A 21,650-nucleotide genomic window follows, 5' to 3' on the forward strand; every position below is an offset into this window, starting at 1 on the left:
GGCATGAGCCACCGTGCCCGGCCACCTGGTCTCTATTCTTAAAAGGACTTACTGAGCCCATCACACAGGTGGGGAGGGTTGGAGATGTGACGACCACTGTCTAAAGCTGTGCAGCCTGTCTTGGTGCTTGAGCCATACCTCTAGGATCTCAGAGACCCTGTCTCTGGACAAGGAGAGTCTTCCTCCCTGAGCGGCAGAGCCAGAAATCGAGCTTTTGCGGGTAGAATTGGCCTCCGGCTGGGTGGATGGGGCTGGGGTTTCCTTACTCTTACCTTCAGGTTCAAAGCTTTTTTCAACACACACTGCTTGTCTCTCTCTTTCTTTCTCCAAAAACCTCCAAGAAGAGGTTGTTCGGTGAACGTTTAGCTCACAGTTCTGTCCCCAACACCCAGAACAGACAGAACCTGGCTCTTAGGAATGCCACATAAGTTTGCTGAGTGAACAAACAAATGATGCCGGAAGGCAAAGCTCTTACATTTCTGCTACATGTAAAATCCTCAGCTTTCGGGAGGCTGAGGCATGAGAATCACTTGAACCTGGGAGGTGGAGGTTGCAGTGAGCCGAGATTGTGCCACTACATTCTAGCCTGGGTGACACAGCGGGACGCCATCTCAAAAAAAAAAAAAAAAAAAAAAAAAAAAAAAAAAAAAAAATCTAAACAATTTCTGTGTATTTATATGTATTAGTATATTCTCACAATAACCCTTTTAAGTGTTAATAAGGTTTATTAGTATAGTTCAGATGAGAAATTTGAGGGTCAGAGATGTGAACTAGCTTGCCCAAAGTAATATAGGTAATAAGCTCCCCTGCTAGACAGTAAGCTTCATGAGGTCAGAGCTTGTGTGGGTTTTGCTCATCTGTGCCTAGTATTCATTTGTTTATTTAACAAATATCTAGGCCAGGTGCAGTGGCTTATGCCTGTAACCCCAACACTTTAAGAGGCCAAAGTGGATCGCTTGAGGTCAGGAGTTTGAGGTTGCAGTGAGCTATGATCATGCCACTGCACTCTAGCCTGGGCAACACAGTGAGACTTTGTTGCTTCAAAAGAAATACACACGGGGGCAGTGCGTGGCTCATGCCTGTAATCCTAGCACTTGAGGAGGCCGAGAGGAGTACATTACCTGACCAGCCTGGGCAACATAGTGAAATCCCGTCTCTACTAAAAATACAAAAAGTAGCCGGGCGTGGTGGTGGGCACCTGTAATTCCAGCTACTTGGGAGGCTGAGGCAGGAGAATCACTTGAATCTGGGAAGTGGAGGTTGCAGTGAGCCAAGAGCATATCACTGCACTCCAGCAGCCTGGGTGACAGAGCAAGTCTCTGTCTCAAAAAAACAAAAAAACAAAAAGGTCGGGCGTGGTGGCTCACCCCTGTAATCCCAGCATTTTGGGAGGCTGAGGCGGGCGGATCACGAGGTAAAGAGATTGAGACCATCCTGGCCAACATGGTGAAACCCTGTCTCTACTAAAAATACAAAAATTAGCCAGGCTGGTGGCGTGCACCTGTAGTCCCAGCTACTCGGGAGGCTGAGGCAGGAGAATTGCTTGAATCCGGTAGACGGAGGTTGCAGTGAGTGGAGATTGTACCAATGCACTCCAGCCTGCCAGTAGAGTGAGACCCTATTTAAAAAAGAAAGAAAAAAAAAAAAAGCCAGGTGTGCGCATGCCTATAATCCCGGCTACTTGGGAGGCTGAGGCATGAGAATTGCTTGAACCTAGGAGGCAGAGATTGCAGTGAGCCAAGATCGCGCCACTGCACTCCAGCCTAGGAGACAGAGGAAGATTTTATCCCCCAAAAAACAAGAAAACACACATACACACAAATATATTGAATATTTATTTATTTATTTAATTTTTAGCAACAGAGTTTCACTCTGTTGCTCAGGCTGGAGTGCAGCAATATGATCATAGGTCACTATAGCCTTGAACTCCTGGCCTCAAGTGATCCTCCTGCCTCAGACTCCCAAGTCGCTGAGACCACAAGCATGTGTCCCCACACCCAGCTAATTAAAAGAAAAGTTTTTTGTAGAGATGGGGTCTCACTCTGTTGCCCAGGCTGGTTTCAAACGTCTGGGCTCAAGCAATCCTCCTGCCTCAGCCTCCCAAAACACTGGAATTATAGGCATGAGCCACTGGGCCTGGCCAGTTACTGAACATTTAGTACCTGCTATGTTAAGCACTATTCTAGATTCCTGTTCTTGTGAAGGTTATATACCAGTGTGGAAAAGATAGATACTAAACAGGTAAACAGATATAGGAACAACATAATTTTGGGTAGGAATAACAGGCTTGAAGATAAGAAGACAAGTTGCTGTGATAGTGATTAACAATGTTGACGGCTACTTTAGACCACAGGGGGTCTAGGAAGACTTTCCTGAGGAGGGAATCTATAGAAGGAGCACTCCCATAAATGTTCCTTTTTGTTTTGAGATGGAGTCTCGCTGTGTCGCTATGATCTCAGCTCACTGCAACCGCTGCCTCCTGTGTTCCAGCGATTCTCCTGCCTCAGCCTTCCAAGTAGCTGGGACTACAGGCACATGCTACCATGCCCGGCTGATTTTGTATTTTTAATAGAGATGGGGTTTCACCACGTTGGCCAGGCTGGTCTTGAACTCCTGACCTCAGGTGATCCACCCACCTCAGCCTCCCAAAGTGCTGGGATAACAGGCATGAGCCACCGTGCCAGCCAATGTTTCTTGATTTAATATACTTAGTAGAATATAAACTCCATGAGAGAGGGAGTGACTTCTGGTCCATCATAGTATCTCCAGCCCCTGTATTGACATTGGTATAGAGTAGACTCAGATTAACCATTTATTTGAATGAATTAATATATAAATACACATATTTCTTCAGTCATTTACTTAAATCAGTGCTTTTGAAGGGGGATGTCTGTTTGCCTTTTGGCAATTTCTGTTTTTGGGTTGTCACAGTGATGGCAAAGTTGGTTCCTGGCACTTATGGAAGAAGGGATGCTATATATCTTGCAATATGTGTGGACAGTCCCATATAACATAGTCCCATAAAGTGATATGACCTTTTTTTTTTTTTTTTTTGAGGCGGAGTTTCAGTCTTGTTGCCCAGGCTGGAGTGCAATGGCACTATCTCAGTTCACCGCAACCTTTGCCTCCAGGGTTCAAGCAATTCTTCTGCCACAGCCTCCTGAGCAGCTGGGATTACAGGCATGCACCACCACGCCTGGCTACTTTTTGTATTTTTAGCAGAGACAGGGGTTTCTTCATGTTGGTCAGGCTAGTCTCAAACTCCCGACCTCAGGTGATCCACCCGCCTCGGCCTCCCAAAGTGCTAAGATTACAGGCTTGAGCCTGGCAAGTGATATGACTTTCAAATGACCTGCCAGACCCTCATGCAGATGAAAAGTCTTTTTATAATTATCCAAGGCTGTAAGAAACTTTAAACATAGGAGTAGAAAGTATTTCTGTGCCCTTAAATACAAACTAAATGTCCGGGAATACCACCAGCATGTCAATAGAAGGGATGCTTGTGTTTGGTTTCATTGAAGCTTTACCAAAATGTGCTTATCTTTTCAGAAAATCCCATCACCCATGGATACTTCTTGCATTTCCAGCTCTTGACGATTCTATCTGTAGGCCAACAGTATCCTGAAAACTTCACAAAAATTGACCTATAGGACCACCTATTACTTTATTTTAACTTACTTTATGTCACCTTCATTTCACAATTAGGCTTACCATTTAATTTTTTTTTTTTTAGATGGAGCCTGGCTTTGTTGCCCAGACTGGAGTGCCCTGGCGCAATCTCGGCTCACTGCAAGCTCCGCCTCCAGGGTTCAAGCGATTCTCCTCCCTCAGTCTCCTGAGTAGCTGGGATTACAGGCGCATGCCACCACGCCCGGCTCATTTTTTGCATTTTTAGTAGAGACTGGGTTTCACCTTGTTAGCCAGGATGGTCTCGATCTCCTGACCTCATGATCCACCCACCTCGGCCTCACAAAGTGCTGGGATTACAGGCGTGAGCCACCGCGCCCGGCCCCATACTATTTAATTTTAAACCTCATGCGTGTGTGCGGGTTAAATGGCTTCTCCATTCCCGGGTGATGGGTGGGAGGGTGTTAAGATTTATTTGTTATAGAAAGGGGCCCTGGGGGTCTCCTGCAACCACGAGCTTGGGCGGTCCTCCGCGCGCCAGGGGTCGCTGTGGCGCCGCGCGGCCGCGCAGGGTCGCTCTCGCGTGGCCGCCCCGCCTCGGGCCCCCGGGCCGAGTGGGCGGGCACGACTGCGCCCAGGTCGCGAGGCGCCCTTCGACCAGCAGCGCCCGGGGCGGGCGGGTATAAATGGAGCGGTGGCTCCCTCGGCCGCCTCTCTCCGCCCCGGGTCGCTGCCTCCTGCGCCGCTTTCGGGCTCCGCAGCCTGAGGAAAAAAAGAGAAAAAGATAAAAAAAAATCCGAAAACGCTTCAAAATCCTGAAAAAAAAAAAAGGAAAAGAAAAAGCGAATCCTCCTCGGAGAACCCGCGGGGAAGTCACTTTCGCACGCTTCCGGCCTGCCCCGCGCCCGCCGCCGCCGCGCTTGGCGTCCGTCGGTCTCCGTCCATCGGTCCGGGGGTGAGCCGCCCGCCCGGCCCCCCGCGCCCTCCCCACGCTCGGGCCCCAAGCCCCGCGCCGGCCCCGGCGCACCACGTGTCCGCGCTGCCCTTCGCCGCCCGCCCGGGGCTCGCCGAGTCGGCGCCCACAAAGATTTGGTTTCCCTCTGCCCCGGCGGTTGTAATCTTAAACCGCCGGAGCCCGAGGCCTATATTTATAGAGAAACGCGTGTCCCCGGGGCCGCCGTGGGTAGCGTCTGGTCGCCTCTTAAAGGATTTTTACCGTTCGGAAGGGGATTCCCCGTTTAATTTTTTCCCTACTTTGGTTTTTTGAAATTTGGAGCTTCGTACCAGGACCGCGGAGAAGTGCAAAGTCGTGGGGAGGGCCGTATTGTGCGGAGAGCCTTTTGTCTGCGGTGCCGCAGCCGTGGGAGCCGGCCCCCGCCTCCCGTTTCCGTCCCGTCTCCGAGCCCGCCGACTCCAGCTCGTCCTCGCCGCCCCGGTGCCACCTGTGAGCCGCGGCGCGGGCCCGGGCTCCGAGGGCGCCCCTTTTGTCCTGCGGCGGGCCCGATAAGAAGTCCTCCTGGCGGGGCTCGGGGTGGTGGGGGGCGGGGAGATGAACGCTGCGGCCAGCAGCTACCCCATGGCCTCCCTGTACGTGGGCGACCTGCACTCGGACGTCACCGAGGCCATGCTGTACGAAAAGTTCAGCCCCGCGGGGCCTGTGCTGTCCATCCGGGTCTGCCGCGATATGATCACCCGCCGCTCCCTGGGCTATGCCTACGTCAACTTCCAGCAGCCGGCCGACGGTGAGTAGAAGCTGTGCCCACACGTGCGTGGGAGCCCGGCGGACCCCGGGAGTCGTCTTCTGGCAGGGCCCTCCTGCCAAGGAGGGCAGCATCACGACAGCATGTTGCCACCGAAGCTTGGAGCAGGGTGCAGAGATTGAGAACGCGGACCTGGCATCAGATGACTCGAGTTTCAATCTTGTTTCTACCACTTGCTAACTGGGTGACCTTGGGCTACTTACTGGTGTTGCTGGTAGTGGGGTTGGAAACCAAGGAAACTGTAAAACAGGATTAGAGTGAGGCCACTGGCATTCCACTGTGTGTGGTCCTTGTCAGTGGGGCTGGGCTGTTACAGACCCTTGCTTGTGCCCTTCACAGGCTGGCCAAAAAGGCGGGACGTTTGAAACACAATTCCCCGCAAAAGTTCTACATTGTAGAGCTCCTGCCCGCCCTGCCACCTTTACTAACCTTGACTACCTGATATTGTGCTGATAAAGGATGGGTCAGGGCAGGCAGGAAGCAGGGGGAAGGTTTCTGTGCGTTAAACTAGCAGAGATTTAGGTTAGTGCCACAGGAGCTGCGTGTGCCAGGCCAGCTCCTTGGTCTGTATGTTTGCCACTGGAGTGGAGAAGTGCTTTGCGCTGGACAAATGGTATCCAGGCTCTGTGCTGTAGAGAGTGTTGTGGAGGTAGTTTGGGGAAGCGTCACTTGAAAATCTGGTGGCATTTGTCACCTCAGCTGTAACAGTGGTTTGCACTCGTCAGAGCCCTTTTACTTCATCTAATCTGAAGAAAATGGGACTCCTGAGAAGGAAAAGGAATGCAAAAAGTTGGAAACCAAGTTGGGACTCCCAGCACAGTGCTCTGCCACCTCAGATTATGGCCTTAGCATGGAGAGAGGTATGTTGCAGGCGAGGCAGGAGTGAGGCCAAAGGAAATCTGATCAGAGGCTGCACGTGACTCCAGATTAGAAGGGAACAACTGCAGAGATCATTACTGGGAGAAACAAGCCATTCTATGGCAAAGGATCTCCAGGTCGCTAGTTTTGAGGTCCCCACTTTGTTTTCTGTCTGAGGCCCAGAATTACTACTTGCCCAGGTTGCAGCTGAGACCAGAGAATTGGACGTGTTAAGAGGGACTAGGTATTGCTACCGTCAATCTAGTATGCTCCAAGCTGAGTTCTGTCTATGGCCATAGGAGCGCAAAGAAGGTAGCTGAGTGTGGTCTTTTTAGGGGATAATGTACCACATTAGATGTTGTCTGCCTTCTTGACTTTTGAACAAAAGTCGTATCACTTAGAGATAGCAGAAGCCATTGGTCAGTGTGTCTGCCAACACATACTTCTGCAGGACTTCTCCCTGCTATAAATAAGTGCAGCCAGATTTGTCAGACTAAGCCGGCTTGCCTTGTGCAGTGCTGTCTGGAAATAGACGAGGAGCTGTGTTGAAATGGGCTCCTTTACTGCTAATTAATGAAATAGTTTGCGATCCCAGCTATCTATCTCTGATAGCCATCATAAGCAAACTCCTCCTTTCCTGGACTGTTCCTGACTTGGATCTGTCTTGTCATCTCCCCTTTTCCCAACTGCCCCCCATACAGATGAGCCCATCTTCTGAAGGGGGTGGGGAAGTTTGTTGGAAATAATGAGTGAAAATAAATTCTCCTGGTTAAAGAAACAGTACCTTGTGGAGCGTCAGAGTTGGGGAATTTTGTCCCCCCTCTTAAGTGAGATGTTGCCTTGAGGCAAGGAGCAGATTCCACTGCTCTGACCCTGTCTAAATCCCCTCATGGAGGAGGTTCTGGGTGATGTCACCGATAGGAGATGCGGTCACAGCCTTCAGGAAAAGTGGCCACCAGATCTGGGCATCCTTGTTGCGATTAGTGATGAGAAGTGTTTTGGCTGGCAGTTGGTAGTATATTTTAGCTTCTGGTTCTTTTTGTTGTTGTTTGTTTTCGCTCTTGTTGCCCAGGCTGGAGTGCAATGGCACGATCTCAGCTCACTGCAACCTCTGACTCCCGGGTTCAAACAATTTTCCTGCCTCAGCCTTCTGAGTAGCTGGGATTACAGGCGCCCACCACACACCCAGACAATTTTGTATTTTTAGTAGAGATGGGGTTTCACCATGTTGGTCAGGCTGATCTCGAACTCCTGACCTCAGGTGATCCACCTGTTTCAGTCTCCCAAAGTGCTGGGATTACAGGAGTGAGCCACTGTGCCCAGCCCAGCTTTTGGTTCTTTAAATTGTCTCTGGTGCACATATGGACTTAGTTGGGAAGATACAGAAGCTTTCCAAGGCGCTGGATGGGGAAGTTGGTTGGGCACCCAGGGTAGCTGAAGTCCTAGAATTCTACAGAACTTCGATTAAGGCTTCAAAAGGTAGGTGCAGGGCCTACCATCCGTGTGCTGTCTGCTTAGGCAGAAGGTATGGTGGTTTAATCCTTGTTGTGATAGTACAGAGAACTTTTCCATGTGTGATCAGTTGTATCCATTTTGGTGATTGATGCTTTGTTCTCAGAAACTGAAAATAAAAGAAACTGGACTGAATTCTGAATTCAGAGATAGCACCTTTTTTTTTTTCCAGATCATTTGCTCATAGGTTTAGTCACTTGTCTCCGTAGATGGATTGCAGACTAAATGACTTGATAACTTTGATGCAATACTTCACTGAAAAATAAATCAGATAATCTAGTATTAGTTTCCTAATCACTAGCTAGCTGCACAGCTTAGTCACCCTAAACATAAGTTTGTTCATTTTGTAAAATGTATAATTTCAGCTGTCCCACCTGAGTCATGGTGGGTGGTCTGCAAAGTCTCTTCCAAATGGTAAAGCTTAGTCAAATGTGAGGTATTATCATTGGATCTTGGTGTCATTAAGGCCATTTAGATTATCTTTACTTATGGCCCCTTTATCCAACAAGGGCACAGACCCAGAAGGGCGTTTAGACTTCGGTCATGAAGTAGAGTCATTAGCTGGAACTTATTCTACACTTACTAACAGTGCAGGCTGGAGGAATCTGATGCCCTTTTATTGCCTTTTATCAAGAGTGATTACCTTGAAAAGTCCTGGAGTAATCTGTTCTTAGGATGTTGGCCTGTGGGAGCTGACGTTTTCTCGCCTTATTGAAATGTGTTTCTCTCTTACAGCTGAGCGGGCTTTGGACACCATGAACTTTGATGTGATTAAGGGAAAGCCAATCCGCATCATGTGGTCTCAGAGGGATCCCTCTTTGAGAAAATCTGGTGTGGGAAATGTCTTCATCAAGAACCTGGACAAATCTATAGATAACAAGGCACTTTATGATACTTTTTCTGCTTTTGGAAACATTCTGTCCTGCAAGGTAAACATTGATTAAATGATTTTAGCAGAATAATTGATTCTCAAAAACAAGATAAATACCAAATGGAAAACTACCTTGGCATCAGGATACAGGAATTTTCAAAAGGCTGGACATGGAATTCTAAAAGTTCCCACGGGTAATCTCAGGGCCACACCCAGCGTAACCAGCACACGTTTTCATACCCTTGTTCTTTCCTCAGCCTGAAATAATCTTTCCTGTTCTTTAGTTTTGGAAAGCCCCAGGTTTTTCTTTTGGGATGGGGGAAAGGAGAGGACCAGAGAAGTATCTCTGGTCTTCAGGAAACTTAATCACGTTAGAAGCATAAATTCACTCTGTTTCTTCTACGTATCTGTTTTATGCTGAGCACTTTAAAACTTAAACAGTGGTGGTGTAGGTGTTTAACACCATACTGCACTGAAAATCTGTTGTGGCCTTGGAAAATGTTTTGTCTTCTGCAGCACTGTGGTTTGCACCCAGATCTCTTAAAATGTGTTGTTATTGTGTTTTAAAGAGACAGGGTCTTGGCTCTGTCTGTCACCCAGGGTGGAGTGCAATGGTGTAGTAACAGCTCATTGTAGCTTCGACCTCCTGGGTCCTGGGCACAAGCCATCCTCCCACCTCAGCCTCCCAAGTAGCTGGGACTACAGGCATGTACTACCACATTCAGTTAATTTTTTAATTTTTTGTAGAGACAGGGTCTCTCTCCATTGCATAGGCTGATCTCTAGCTCCTGGCTCCAATGATCCTCCTGCTTTGACCTCCCAAAGCATTGGAATTACAGGCATGAGCCACAGCACCCGATTTTAAGTGTTTTCTTTGTTTTGTTTTGTTTTTTATAAAAATAAAACATTTGGAATAGAAGCAGCAGCCTAGTAGTGGCTACCTTTGTAAATGGAACACTTACTAGGTACCTGGTGCTGTGCGAGGTGTGAGAAAAATTGTACTGGTGTACTTGGCCACCTTTGGCCATGGATGGGCTAAAGCCTGTCAGGCACAAGATACCCTGAGGTTCTCATGTCTCAGGAGCTGGCCAGTGGTGCTAAAGTGGTCCACCTTGTCTTTGACAGGTGGTGTGTGATGAGAACGGCTCTAAGGGTTATGCATTTGTCCACTTCGAGACCCAAGAGGCTGCCGACAAGGCCATCGAGAAGATGAATGGCATGCTCCTCAATGACCGCAAAGTGTGAGTGTCCCAGTCCGGAGCAACAACCATCGCATGAGCCAGCCGTGGCCCCACCTCGGTATTAACTGGCACACACAAGGCGGCTACTGGTTCTCGGCCCAAGTGTGGCCTGCTCCTACCTCTCCACTCCAGGGCTGGTGAGTCTCCCTGCCTGAGCCGTGGCAGCCCTTTTGACTCGCCGAGGTGGGCTTCCTGCCCAAGCCATGGCCTGCCTGCCGCCTCTCCCTTAAAGGCATCTGTCTGTGGGTTTTGTGAGCATCAACAACTGGGGCTGGCTGGAAGGCAGCTCTAAGCTCACTCTGAGTCGGAGTCTTGGCCAGCGGCAGAGTGGAGAGGGCCCTGGACTGACCAGGAGCTATATACTAGCAGTGTGACCTTGGCTTTCCTGTGACTCAGGTCTGTCCATGGGTCCCTCGCTAGTGGTTGATGCCAAATTGTCCCCGCGGTTCTCCATTTTCTGACTTATGATTCAGTGACCTAATGCAAGGCTGGCTCCACAGTAATACTTGGTGACAATGAAAAATCCCATCCTTTTGCAGAAAAACTTCGTAACAGACCTGTTGCTTTGGTGTGGTTGTTACTGTAGAATGCAGAGGGGGAACTTAGCAAAGCCATGTGGGGAGAAGAAGGGACAATAAGTCTTGGCTATTACAAGCCAAAATAATTTTTGTCCTTTGTGTCATTCAACATACCAGAGGATGGGTGATGTTTATAATGTCTGTGTGTCCAGTGGTTGATTGATGTACAGATATCACTAAAAAGAAATATAAAAATGTCAGTGTATGCATAAATTTTCTTCTAAGTATAAGAGTACCAAAATAAATTTAAAAAGGAAAGGGTGCCCCTTCGCTCCAACAATCTCATACCTAGGATTAACCACTGTTAACAGTTTGGTTTGTATCCTTCCAGACCTTTTCTATGCATTTACATAGTTGCACAGAAATGAACGTTTTAAAAACATGGCCATCAGGTTTCTTCATGAAGGCAGTGTGATGTGGTAGGAGTAGCCCTGGTCTAAGCCAGGAGCCCTGGGGCTGGTCCTTACAGGATAGTCCTGCCTTTTTCTTTTTCTGCTGGGGACTTGGGTATCTCTGAGCCTCCTTGGTGGTGGATGGGGATCTCATGTTTTAACTTCTCCTATCAGCCTTTAACTTGTATTCCTTTGGGTCCTTGGACATCATGTTTTATTCCTCTGGGTGATTACTTTTTTCATGGTTTCTTTTTAGATTTGTGGGCAGATTCAAGTCTCGCAAAGAGCGGGAAGCTGAGCTGGGAGCCAAAGCCAAGGAATTCACCAATGTTTATATAAAAAACTTTGGGGAAGAGGTGGATGATGAGAGTCTGAAAGAGCTATTCAGTCAGTTTGGTAAGTTGAGGGTCCTTGTCCCCTTTCACAGTCCACCAGACCCATCTCTTTTTTCTTAAGAGATGAGGGTGCTGCTCCAGAGATTTGCTTCAAGTGAGTTTCCAGAGGGAAGCCTTCTCTCCTTGAGCTGTGCTCGAGATGGTGTTACTAATAGTTCTGTCCTTTGGTAATAGGTAAGACCCTAAGTGTCAAGGTGATGAGAGATCCCAGTGGGAAATCCAAAGGCTTTGGCTTTGTGAGTTACGAAAAACACGAGGATGCCAATAAGGTGAGTGTACCACAAAGGTTGGGAAAAACTTGCGGGAGGTGGCCCCAGAGTATGGGCAGAGTCTTCCTAGCACCTAGCTAGAGCTGGGATGGTCTGAGTATCTAGTAGTAGATGTACCATTACTATACTCTGGGATCATCTTCCTGGGTTCCACATGTTAATATCATGTAGGTGTTCACAAAGCACTTGGCACATACCTGTCACCTCAGCTGTCAGTTGTTGAAAGAATAGGACAGATGTTTGTTCCCCTGCAAAGGTGAGAGAACTAAAGCCCAGTGAGTGCTGATTTCATAACAGCACAGCAGCTACTTGTGGGCAAAGCATTGTGCCAGACCCTCAACATTTATCACTTAAAATACCCACAAAAGCACCTGCAGAATTTACTGGCAGCCAGAAGATTATATCGCCCTGGGCTCATGTCAGCACACTTGTGTTTATACACCTGTGCTATTTCTATATTATCTGGATCAATAACCTATTTAAATATTAACCTCATTTTACAGATGAGGAAGTTTGGATTTGTGTGACAGACTTCAGAGGTGGAATGAATTTAGTTTTTAGTCCTATAGTAGAAAGAATACTTGTCGGGACTTAGACTCCCGGAATAAGACCCCATCACTGCAACTTTATTTTAAAGACATTTTTCTTCTCTAGGCTGTGGAAGAGATGAATGGAAAAGAAATAAGTGGCAAAATCATATTTGTAGGCCGTGCACAAAAGAAAGTAGAACGGCAGGCAGAGTTAAAACGGAAATTTGAGCAGCTGAAACAGGAGAGAATTAGTCGATATCAGGTAAGGTGATCTTGGCCCAGCCTAGCAATGGGATTTGCTGTGAAATATTTGCAGAACACCCTTATGTTTAGCAGGCTTTCTTTTTGGGGACTTGGAGTCTGTTCTTCCCATTTCCCCCAAGAAGATCAGGTTTAAAAGGATATATACCTACTACATGTATGACAGTGATTATTTTAGAACCAGAAACAAGAGAAATGAGTTTATTCATCAAGAAGCTCTCTATTCTGGAAGCCTCAGCCTGTTGCTAGCCATGTAGATTCCTTTTACTTAAATGAGCCTCCTTTGTTTGGCATGGCTTCAAGAAGACCCCTGCTGGGCAGGGTGAGTGGTTACCAGAGCAGCTGTGGGGAGAGGTGACAAAAGGTGACTGCACTGATGATCCTTGTCAGTTTCAGGGCAGTAGTTTCACAGCTTTGAGCTTGCATCAGAATCACCAGCAGAGCTTGTTAAAACAGATAGCTGGGCTCCAGCCCCAGAGTTTTTCTGATTCACTGGGTTTGGGGTCTGGCCTGATAATTTCTCTTTTCTTTTTTTTTTTTTCTTCTCTTGAGATGGAGTCTCGCTCTGTTGCCCAGGCTGGAGTGCAGTGGCGTGATCGCCGCTCCCTGCAAGCTCCGCCTCCCAAGTTCGCTCCATTCTCCTGCCTCAGCCTCCTGAGTAGCTGGGACTACAGGCGCCCACCACCACATCTGGCTAATTTTTGTATTTTTAGTAGAGAACAGGGTTTCACCCTTTTAGCAAGGATGGTCTTGATCTCCTGACTCCGTGATTGACCCACCTCGGCCTCCCCAAAGTGCTGAGATTATAGGCATGAGCCACTGTGCCCAGCCGAGAATTTCATTTCTAGCAAGTTCCCAAAGATGCTGGTGCTCCTGGTCTGGGAGCTACTCTTTGGGAACCACTTTCTTAGGGAATATTTGTGGTATAGAAATGCAATTAACAGTGATCTTTTTCCTTCAGGGGGTGAATCTCTACATTAAGAACTTGGATGACACTATTGATGATGAGAAATTAAGGAAAGAATTTTCTCCTTTTGGATCAATTACCAGTGCTAAGGTATTATAATACTGAGATTTGGAGATTGAAAGCAGTACTATTCCATTATAGGTTTATTGGCATTTGTTCCATTGAAGGAATAGCATTTAAATTATGTTCATTTCTGAAAGGTAGCTACTATGTTTTTCCAGCAAAACTTCTGGATACATTTTGGAGAATGGCATTTCGTTAGGTTAACATTACGCTGTTTCCCAAGCACTGGAGTCTGGAGAGGAATTTGGCCCACCCCCTCCCAGCCAACCCAGAGCACCTGAATCTTTCCCATTCCTTGCTGCCTCGTGCCGGTGTGGGGACAGATGGTGCTACAGAATGAGCAGAGGAAATCCAGACAGGTTGTTTTCCATTTGTCTTGGGACCTGTCTCTACAGCTCTGCCACATTTTCTCCTTGAGAATGAAGGTATTTTGAAGATTTTGGAAGTGGGCTTGGGAACTTCTACCCTAGTCTTAGAGAGGAAAGGGGAGCAGAAGGTTTTTCCATGTTTCGTAGTGTGCATCATTTGCTTGATTTTCTTTGATAATCATGTCACCTAAGTTAGCAGGATAAGTAGGAACTTCATTTTATTTTATTTATTTATTTATTTTTTGAGACGGAGTCTCGCTCTGTCGCCCGGGCTGGAGTGCAGTGGCCGGATCTCAGCTCACTGCAAGCTCCGCCTCCCGGGTTTTACGCCATTCTCCTGCCTCAGCCTCCCGAGTAGCTGGGACTACAGGCGCCCGCCACCTCGCCCGGCTAGATTTTTTGTATTTTTTAGTAGAGATGGGGTTTCACCGTGTTAGCCAGGATGGTCTTGATCTCCTGACCTCGTGATCCGCCCGTCTCGGCCTCCCAAAGTGCTGGGATTACAGGCTTGAGCCACCGCGCCCGGCCAGAACTTCATTTTAAAGATAAGGAATTTTAGTCCTTGAACAAGAGATTGCTGACTACATGGGGATGGTGTACTGCTTGTCCTTAGCACTTTGGGAGCAGGATGGAAACTGGTGGCATCTGAACGTTTTGGGTTATGGCCTGATGCAGACTCCGGTCTTGCTAAACAGAGGTGTACCAGATGCCACAAAATCCTTTAGTTGATGAGAAGGGAAGCCATGTGAGCTGTTGTAAAGGCATAGTGGCCCTGCCCTGGCTCTTAGTGGAATTTGCTCCCAACCTGGGAATGTGGAAAGCAATGTTATTAGTTGTAGTAGGGAGTTGGCCAGAGGCCAATTGTAGATTTGCCCAGTTCTTACCCTTTCCTTTTTGCTATGACCCCCTTGACTGGACCCCATCAGTGTAAGGAATGATCTTCTCTCTTCTCTCCTTGCTTATCTGCCTAGTAGTCAAGTTGCAATTTGTTAAGAGAGCAAAAGAGCCATACTGTGAATTGTCACCATTTTCAAGATGGTGGTGTGGCATTTTTTTTCACATACCTACTGGCCTACCTAATTGGTAGAGAGTTATGGAGTGATGCACATCTTTACTTCCCTGTTCCCCACTTCAGGAGGCTCTCTGGGCCATTAACTAAGACATAAAGCAATGACAGTCACACCAGCGAAGACAGTGAATAACCTTTTCAAATAAGGAAAAATGCAATTTGTGAATGATGAACTTAATGTGGAAAAAGACTGCCTGAACCAGTAGACCTGTGGTTTTGCAGCTGTTTGGGGTATTTCGTGGAAATTGAGCCTCAGGAGGGCAAGTAAGACTAGGATCTAGGCACCTGTCTCTAAGCTGGCCATCTCGTTGAATTAATGGTGGTAGTCATTGATTACCTGAACATTTTATGACTCCTGTCCACATGTGGTATTCCTAAAGTGTTAGCCTGATGTTGCTAAGAACTTGTTAGAGTTTTATCCACCGAGGTCTTGGAGCAGATGAGATTGGAAAATAAATTGCTCAACACTACCCTCGAGATGTTTTGTGGTTACCCAGGGGTAGCTATCCACCAGGTATCAGGAAACATCTTTGAGTTCCTGGTTTTACCATTAGCCATATCATAGTGTTTCGGAACTTTAGCATCACCTGGGGACTTAAAGAAAATGCCTAGATACCTTAGAGGTTGTGACTTAGTTGGTCTGGGGTAAATCCTATGCTAGTTTTGAATCCCTGACCTAGACTGCAGCATAACCCAGGCTTTCTGGTTCTTCTGAATAGTTCCCTTCCCACCCAGGGACATCTTTTTTTTTATTTGTGGGTTTGTTTTGGTTTTTTTTTTTTTTTGGTTTGGTTGGGTTTTTTGTTTTGTTTTTGAGATGGAGTCTCACTCTGTCGCCCAGACTGGAGTGCAGTGGCGCAATCTCGGCTCACTGCAACCTCTGCCTCCCGGGTTCAAGCAGTTCTCCTGCCTCAGCCTCCTGAGTAGCTGGGATTACAGGTGTGTGCCACCATGCCCGGCTAATTTTTGTATTTTTAGTAGAGACGGGGTTTCACCGTGTTGTTCAGGCTGGTCTTGAACTCCTGACTTCGTGATCCACCCATCTTGGCCTCCCAAAGTGCTGGGATTACAGGCATGAGCCACTGCACCTGGACCTTTGTTTTTTTGAGATGAGGTCTCACTACATTGCTCAAGCTGATCTCAACCTCCTGAGCTCAAGCAGCCCTCCCACCTCAGCCTTCCACAGTGCTGGGATTACAGGTACGAGCCACCACACCCAGCCAGGGACACCTTATTTTTTAAGTAGCTGGTCTCATTTTGTAGGTAATGCTGGAGGATGGAAGAAGCAAAGGGTTTGGCTTCGTCTGCTTCTCATCTCCTGAAGAGGCAACCAAAGCAGTCACTGAGATGAATGGACGCATTGTGGGCTCCAAGCCACTATATGTTGCCCTGGCGCAGAGGAAGGAAGAGAGAAAGGCTCATCTGACCAACCAGTATATGCAACGAGTGGCTGGAATGAGAGCACTTCCTGCCAATGCCATCTTAAATCAGTTCCAGCCTGCGGCGGGTGGCTACTTCGTGCCAGCAGTCCCACAGGTGGGTGTGCTGTTTGGTCACAGCTCTTGGGAACCTGCCTGCTGGCAGTATTCTGCAGTGGTTGGGGAGAGGGATCTTTCGTTATTAGAGTTCTAGAATGTCAGAATATGGAACCTTCAAGTAAAAATGAAGGACTTACCCATGGTCACACACACACACAGTGGCAGTGGTAGAGTAAAACAGTCCCCATTAGCTGACCCCTCAGCTTTTGAATAGAAAGAACATTTAAATAATTAGCTTAGGTCCTCGTTAGTGAGATGAGATGAGATACTTCTCTAGGGTGGGTTCAGTCCTTAAGAGGGTGTTTGGGTATTCTTCTGTCTTACAGGCTCAGGGAAGGCCTCCATATTATACACCTAACCAGTTAGCGCAGATGAGGCCTAATCCACGCTGGCAGCAAGGTGGGAGACCTCAAGGTAGGTGGTGGGGAACAGTGATTTGACGGCCTAGGATACACCTATCCTGGTCTCCCCTGCCTATTCTGCTTCCCCGTTTTGAGGCATAGCCTAGGTTCTGGTCCACATCACTTCTCAGTGATGTGCAATTTTTCTCTTCACCAGGCTTCCAAGGAATGCCAAGTGCTATACGCCAGTCTGGGCCTCGTCCAACTCTTCGCCATCTGGCTCCAACTGGTAATGCTCCGGCCTCTCGTGGCCTCCCTACTACCACTCAGAGAGTCGGTGAGCAAACTGGCCTTTAGAAGTGTGGCCCGGGGAGGAGGGAGTCAGGATGACTAGGCTCTGCCCTGGGTTGGTCAGTTTGTTGGGCTCAAATTTATTGAGTCCTGGTTCTGTAATCTTAGCTGTGTGCTTAGGTGGCCACTTCAGGAGTAGAGAAATATGAGTTCTAGGTGTGTCAGTTGCTTTTAACATTCTTTGCTCATCGGTGACTTGTGAAAAAGTTAGTTGTAGAAGTTTGCTAGCTGGATGACTACAGAGGCAGCCTGTTCTTTTGGGTGGGGTGAGGAATACGAGGAAACAGCTCGTACAGAATATGTCCTGTATTCCAAGATGTGGAAAGAGTTGTATGTTATCCTTTGGCTAATCCTCGAAAGTAGTAGTGGCCCCCTGTGCAATGTGTTGCATAAACGTGCTTTGAAATTTCTCCTTCCGTGGGACGTGGCCAGTTGGACATCTGCTGCCAACACTGATGTGCATTTGCTGGTCTGTTGTAGGGTCTGAGTGCCCGGACCGCTTGGCTATGGACTTTGGTGGGGCTGGTGCCGCCCAGCAAGGGCTGACTGACAGCTGCCAGTCTGGAGGTGGTATTGGATGCACACAGAAGGGGGAAAGATGGGATTTGACGGGTCTTTGCCCAGACTGATGGGCTTTAATTGTATTTGTTCTTTCCCTAAGGCGTTCCCACAGCTGTGCAGAACTTAGCGCCACGCGCTGCTGTTGCCGCTGCTCCTCCTCGGGCTGTTGCCCCCTACAAATACGCCTCCAGTGTCCGCAGCCCTCATCCTGCCATACAGCCTCTGCAGGTGAGGTCCACCAGACAGAATGCTTAAAAGGGTTTCCCCCATTTCCACTTGATGTAAAAGAAGCTTTGCTTTGATTCCTTCAACAGGTATTAAATGCCTGCTCTGTGTTATGACGCTATGTTCTGATTCACTGTCCCTGCCCTTTAGGGGCTCACTCGTGGGAGAGAAGGGGCTTAAAAGTGCTCTGCCTGATGCCAGTTCGCTCAGAAATGCCTCACAGGGGGCAGCCAGTGCTTCCTGCTCTCTTTGTACGGAATAATGTGCTCACTCAGCTCTTTGAGCCTCCAGGTCACTTCCACATCCAGTGACCTACTGGATCCTTGGCTGCTCTGCAAGATGATTGGTACATTAAGGCAGGAAATAACTTCAACTTACAGATCGGATGTTCAGCTTCAAAGATGTAAAGTGTGTGTAGGAGGGGAAGGGGTTGAACCTAGAGCTTAGATTTTCTAAACTGTAACTTGCAGTCTCTAGACCTGTGCTCTAGATGCAACTAGTTTATTTCAGAGCTTAATAGCAATTTGCCATGGAGGTGTCACCCTAAGCCTTCAGGCCCATAAGCTGCTTAGTAGATTACTCTTTTTTTTTTTTTTTTTTTTGAGAAGGAATCTCGCTCTGTTGCCCAGGCTGGAGTGCAGTGGCCGGATCTCAGCTCACTGCAAGCTCCGCCTCCCGGGTTCACGCCATTCTCCTGCCTCAGCCTCCCGAGTAGCTGGGACTACAGGCGCCCGCCACCTCGCCCGGCTAGTTTTTTGTATTTTTAGTAGAGACGGGGTTTCACCATGTTAGCCAGGATGGTCTCGATCTCCTGAACTCGTGATCCACCCGTCTCGGCCTCCCAAAGTGCTGGGATTACAGGCTTGAGCCACCGTGCCTGGCCAGTAGATTACTCTTTAACTGTGCTGTCTCATACTCTCTGAGTTGGGGATTTCTTAGAACTTGATGCTATGTAAAATACCTTTTCTCTGCAAGGCTTTGACTAGCATTGACATTGCATGTTGACAGTTTTTAGCATTTGATACAAGAACATTTGGTACAGTTACGGTGATGTGGAATGTAATTATAAATGTGTTGATATTTACACCCTTTGATCCAGTCTGCACTGAGATTTACCCTAAAGGAAAACAGTAATTTTCAGGAAAAGCTTATATACAGGCGTTCATTTTACCCTTATTTATAACAAAGCTTTTCATTCTTGAGTAACTGTGGGTGCATTAAGGAAATGTCAGAAAATGCTTGCCTCGTGCTATAGGTTTGTTTTATTATTTACCTTTCACTTCGCTTTCTGATAGCATTCCATTTTCATTGTAATTGGTTGTGTTTATGTCCATACCACTCTGTTCCTCACCATATCCCTCAATCCTTCAAGGACTGAAATTAGTTCCTTTAGAGCAAGGACAGCCACCTCCTCTCCTCTTTCACATAGTCAGATGTTCAGATACTGAACAGGCGCTCAACCGTCATCAAGTGTTGTCCTTTCCTTGGTGCTAACCCACTGCCTCTCCTGGTTCCCAGGCACCCCAGCCTGCGGTCCATGTGCAGGGGCAGGAGCCACTGACTGCCTCCATGCTGGCTGCAGCACCCCCCCAGGAACAGAAGCAGATGCTGGGTGAGTGACCCACTTCCTTGCAGAAGAAGAGGGGCCCAGAGCCTGGTGCCAACTAGGACACCAGTGTCCATTGTTTACTGGGATTTGATTTGGTTTTTTATTAACTACCCTCCCCATAGGAGAACGCTTGTTCCCACTCATCCAAACAATGCATTCAAACTTGGCTGGGAAGATCACGGGAATGCTGCTGGAGATCGACAACTCTGAGCTGCTGCACATGTTAGAGTCCCCAGAGTCTCTCCGCTCCAAGGTGAGCTGGGTCGCAGACACTGCCGCTTTAGCTCTCAGCTTGGGAAGATTGGGGGCAAACTTGGACACCCAGGTGCAGCAGAGAGTGGGGTCTGCTGCCCCCAGGACCCTTCTCGTCATGCCTTGACTGTGACTGGAGGCTGCTGTGGGTATTTGGGAAAGTAGTTAGCACCAGAAGCCTAGGGATCATCTGCTTTCCCTGCTTTGGTCCACCACTAGGTCTGGGCACGAGGGAGGGGTGGAGTAGCTCTCCTAGATTCACTGACCACCTGAAGATTTCTTGCAGGTAGATGAAGCTGTAGCAGTTCTACAGGCTCATCATGCCAAGAAAGAAGCTGCCCAGAAGGTGGGCGCTGTTGCTGCTGCTACCTCTTAGACAAGGAAAAACCGTATGTGTGGCTCTTTTCATTTTTGTTCCTATGAGCATTGTCTTCGTGGTTTGACCTGAGGTTGTATATATGCTCACTGCTTAGCTCTGGGAATACAATAAGTAGTTAGTTACATGGAGCATGTTGCAGGTGACTTCTTATAAGGACTGTGGACTTTGTCTGCAGGGGCTTGAGTGAATAAAGGTGAACTAATACTGGTTGATGGTGGTAGGTGTCTCCAGATAGGGAAAGAAGAGAGTAAAATGAGCTAAGGAAAAGCATGTGGTAAGAACCAGAGCTGGTGAGCTGGTGTGTTGGGAGTGTTGACTTGGCATAGTCATGACCCTCTTGTCAAGGGCCTCAGGAGCCTTGTCGTCTAGTGGTAAAGACCAGAGATGCTGCTAAACATCGTACAGTACACAGGAGGACAGAACCAACAGAATGCCCGAAGTGTCAATAGTGCTGAGGTTGAGAAATTTCTAGAATACCTTCCTTTATCCACTAGATGTTAATGAATCTAAATTATTTGATTATGCATTTATTTGTGTTGGTGCTTTTCTTTACAGGATTCAAAAGCCAAATAACCCCTTACGGAATTCAACTCAAGGTTTGAAGACTTCTAGCTTGTCCTATGGACCTCAACACCAACGATTACAAATTGCAAATTTAATAGGTCATTTTGTATCAAAAGGTCAATTATGAAGCACCTAGAATTTTTCAATTATACGAATACGTTCTCTGGGTTCTGCTGTGGCCCAGACAGTGTTAACTTTTTTTTTTTTTCTATTGTGGGTTTTGATTTTTTCCCCCAGAAACTGGTTTTATTTGATGTACCCAAGTCTTACGTTTCTCAATAAAGAAAAAAAACTCCATAAAACTGCCTCTGTCTCTGACCACAGTTTTACTCTATGAATTCCAGTTTTCACTGGAAGTAACTTTAGGATGTGAATTGGTTCCAGTGATAGTTTATTCTTTCTTGACTTGAAGCTGACAAAGGTTAGCAAGATACACAGAACTGTTAAATATGATCCTGTCCCACAGCGTTCTGTTATGATTGTTGTATTAGCCCCACTTAACTTACAGGGAACCAGAGATCTGATGTGGTCAGAGCAGACCGTGGGTTGGGCCCAGGAAAATCTGGGGCAGAGTGGGGTTGGTGAGATCTGCAGATACCAGCTGGTTAGTTGAGCCCTGTCTTTCCATTCCTGAACTCTGTTGGGTGGGGTTTGTCCTGTCCCCCCTTATCTCCTGCAGTCAGTTTATGCTGCATTTGAGTCAGCGGATCCAGTTGCCCAAATTCTGCAACCAAGGTTCTCCTAGCAGGGGGAAAATGGGAGGTCTGTGACTACAGCAAATGGTGCTGAAGTCGTCAGTGCTTGTGGTTTCTTTGATGCTCAAAGTGACAATAGTGACATCCTAAAGGCCAAGATCACATCCCTTTGCAGCCTGCTTTCCCTGCGGCTCCAGCCTTGCTTGCTTTCCCTCCTGGAGCTTGCTTGATGCTTGCTTAGTGCCCCATCCAGGCAGTCCTTAGAATGCTCATCCCTCTTTGCAGGCTCCTTAAGATCTGGTGTCACCTTAACAGATCTAAAGGAGATGTCCTTGTTTCCTGACGGCCCCTTCTTTCCTTAGTCTGGCGCCGGA

General features: G+C 47.7%; 1 protein-coding gene and 1 non-coding gene across 7 annotated transcripts; both read left to right on the forward strand.

Annotated features, from left to right (window-relative positions):
* The first annotated feature begins 4,268 nt into the window (after nucleotides 1–4,268).
* PABPC4 (poly(A) binding protein cytoplasmic 4) lies at nucleotides 4,269–20,883 on the forward strand. 6 transcript variants are annotated; one of them, XM_023221217.1, is made up of 16 exons: nucleotides 4,269–5,369; nucleotides 8,493–8,686; nucleotides 9,754–9,869; nucleotides 11,096–11,235; nucleotides 11,409–11,503; nucleotides 12,158–12,295; nucleotides 13,256–13,351; nucleotides 16,025–16,297; nucleotides 16,626–16,713; nucleotides 16,858–16,977; nucleotides 17,472–17,558; nucleotides 17,653–17,780; nucleotides 19,296–19,389; nucleotides 19,509–19,639; nucleotides 19,925–20,027; nucleotides 20,573–20,883. In XM_023221217.1, the coding sequence occupies exons 1-15, from the start codon at nucleotides 5,177–5,179 to the stop codon at nucleotides 20,012–20,014; spliced, it is 1,983 nt and encodes a 660-aa protein (XP_023076985.1). In that variant the 5' UTR covers nucleotides 4,269–5,176; the 3' UTR covers nucleotides 20,015–20,027; nucleotides 20,573–20,883. The 6 variants fall into 6 exon arrangements, with proteins under 6 accessions (XP_023076985.1, XP_023076986.1, XP_023076988.1 ...); XM_023221218.1 differs by having other exon boundaries at nucleotides 17,665–17,780; XM_023221220.1 differs by having other exon boundaries at nucleotides 16,858–16,929; nucleotides 17,665–17,780.
* LOC111548851 lies at nucleotides 13,598–13,732 on the forward strand. The gene has a single exon (XR_002733533.1). It is a non-coding gene; the product is annotated as a small nucleolar RNA SNORA55 (small nucleolar RNA).
* Nucleotides 20,884–21,650: the final 767 nt, after the last annotated feature.

Source organism: Piliocolobus tephrosceles, chromosome 1, assembly GCF_002776525.5.
Source record: "Piliocolobus tephrosceles isolate RC106 chromosome 1, ASM277652v3, whole genome shotgun sequence".
In the NCBI taxonomy this organism is placed as follows: domain Eukaryota; kingdom Metazoa; phylum Chordata; class Mammalia; order Primates; family Cercopithecidae; genus Piliocolobus; species Piliocolobus tephrosceles.

What these genes read in the sequence shown, in the direction of transcription:
- PABPC4 (XM_023221217.1), top strand. Translation starts at nt 5,177, where the DNA reads ATGAACGCTGCGGCCAGCAGCTACCCCATGGCCTCCCTGTACGTGGGC. An exon ending in CTTCCAGCAGCCGGCCGACG is followed by an intron (nt 5,370 to 8,492) that starts GTGAGTAGAAGC and finishes TCTCTCTTACAG; the next exon opens with CTGAGCGGGCTTTGGACACC. An exon ending in TGACAGCTGCCAGTCTGGAG is followed by an intron (nt 17,559 to 17,652) that starts GTGGTATTGGAT and finishes TCTTTCCCTAAG; the next exon opens with GCGTTCCCACAGCTGTGCAG.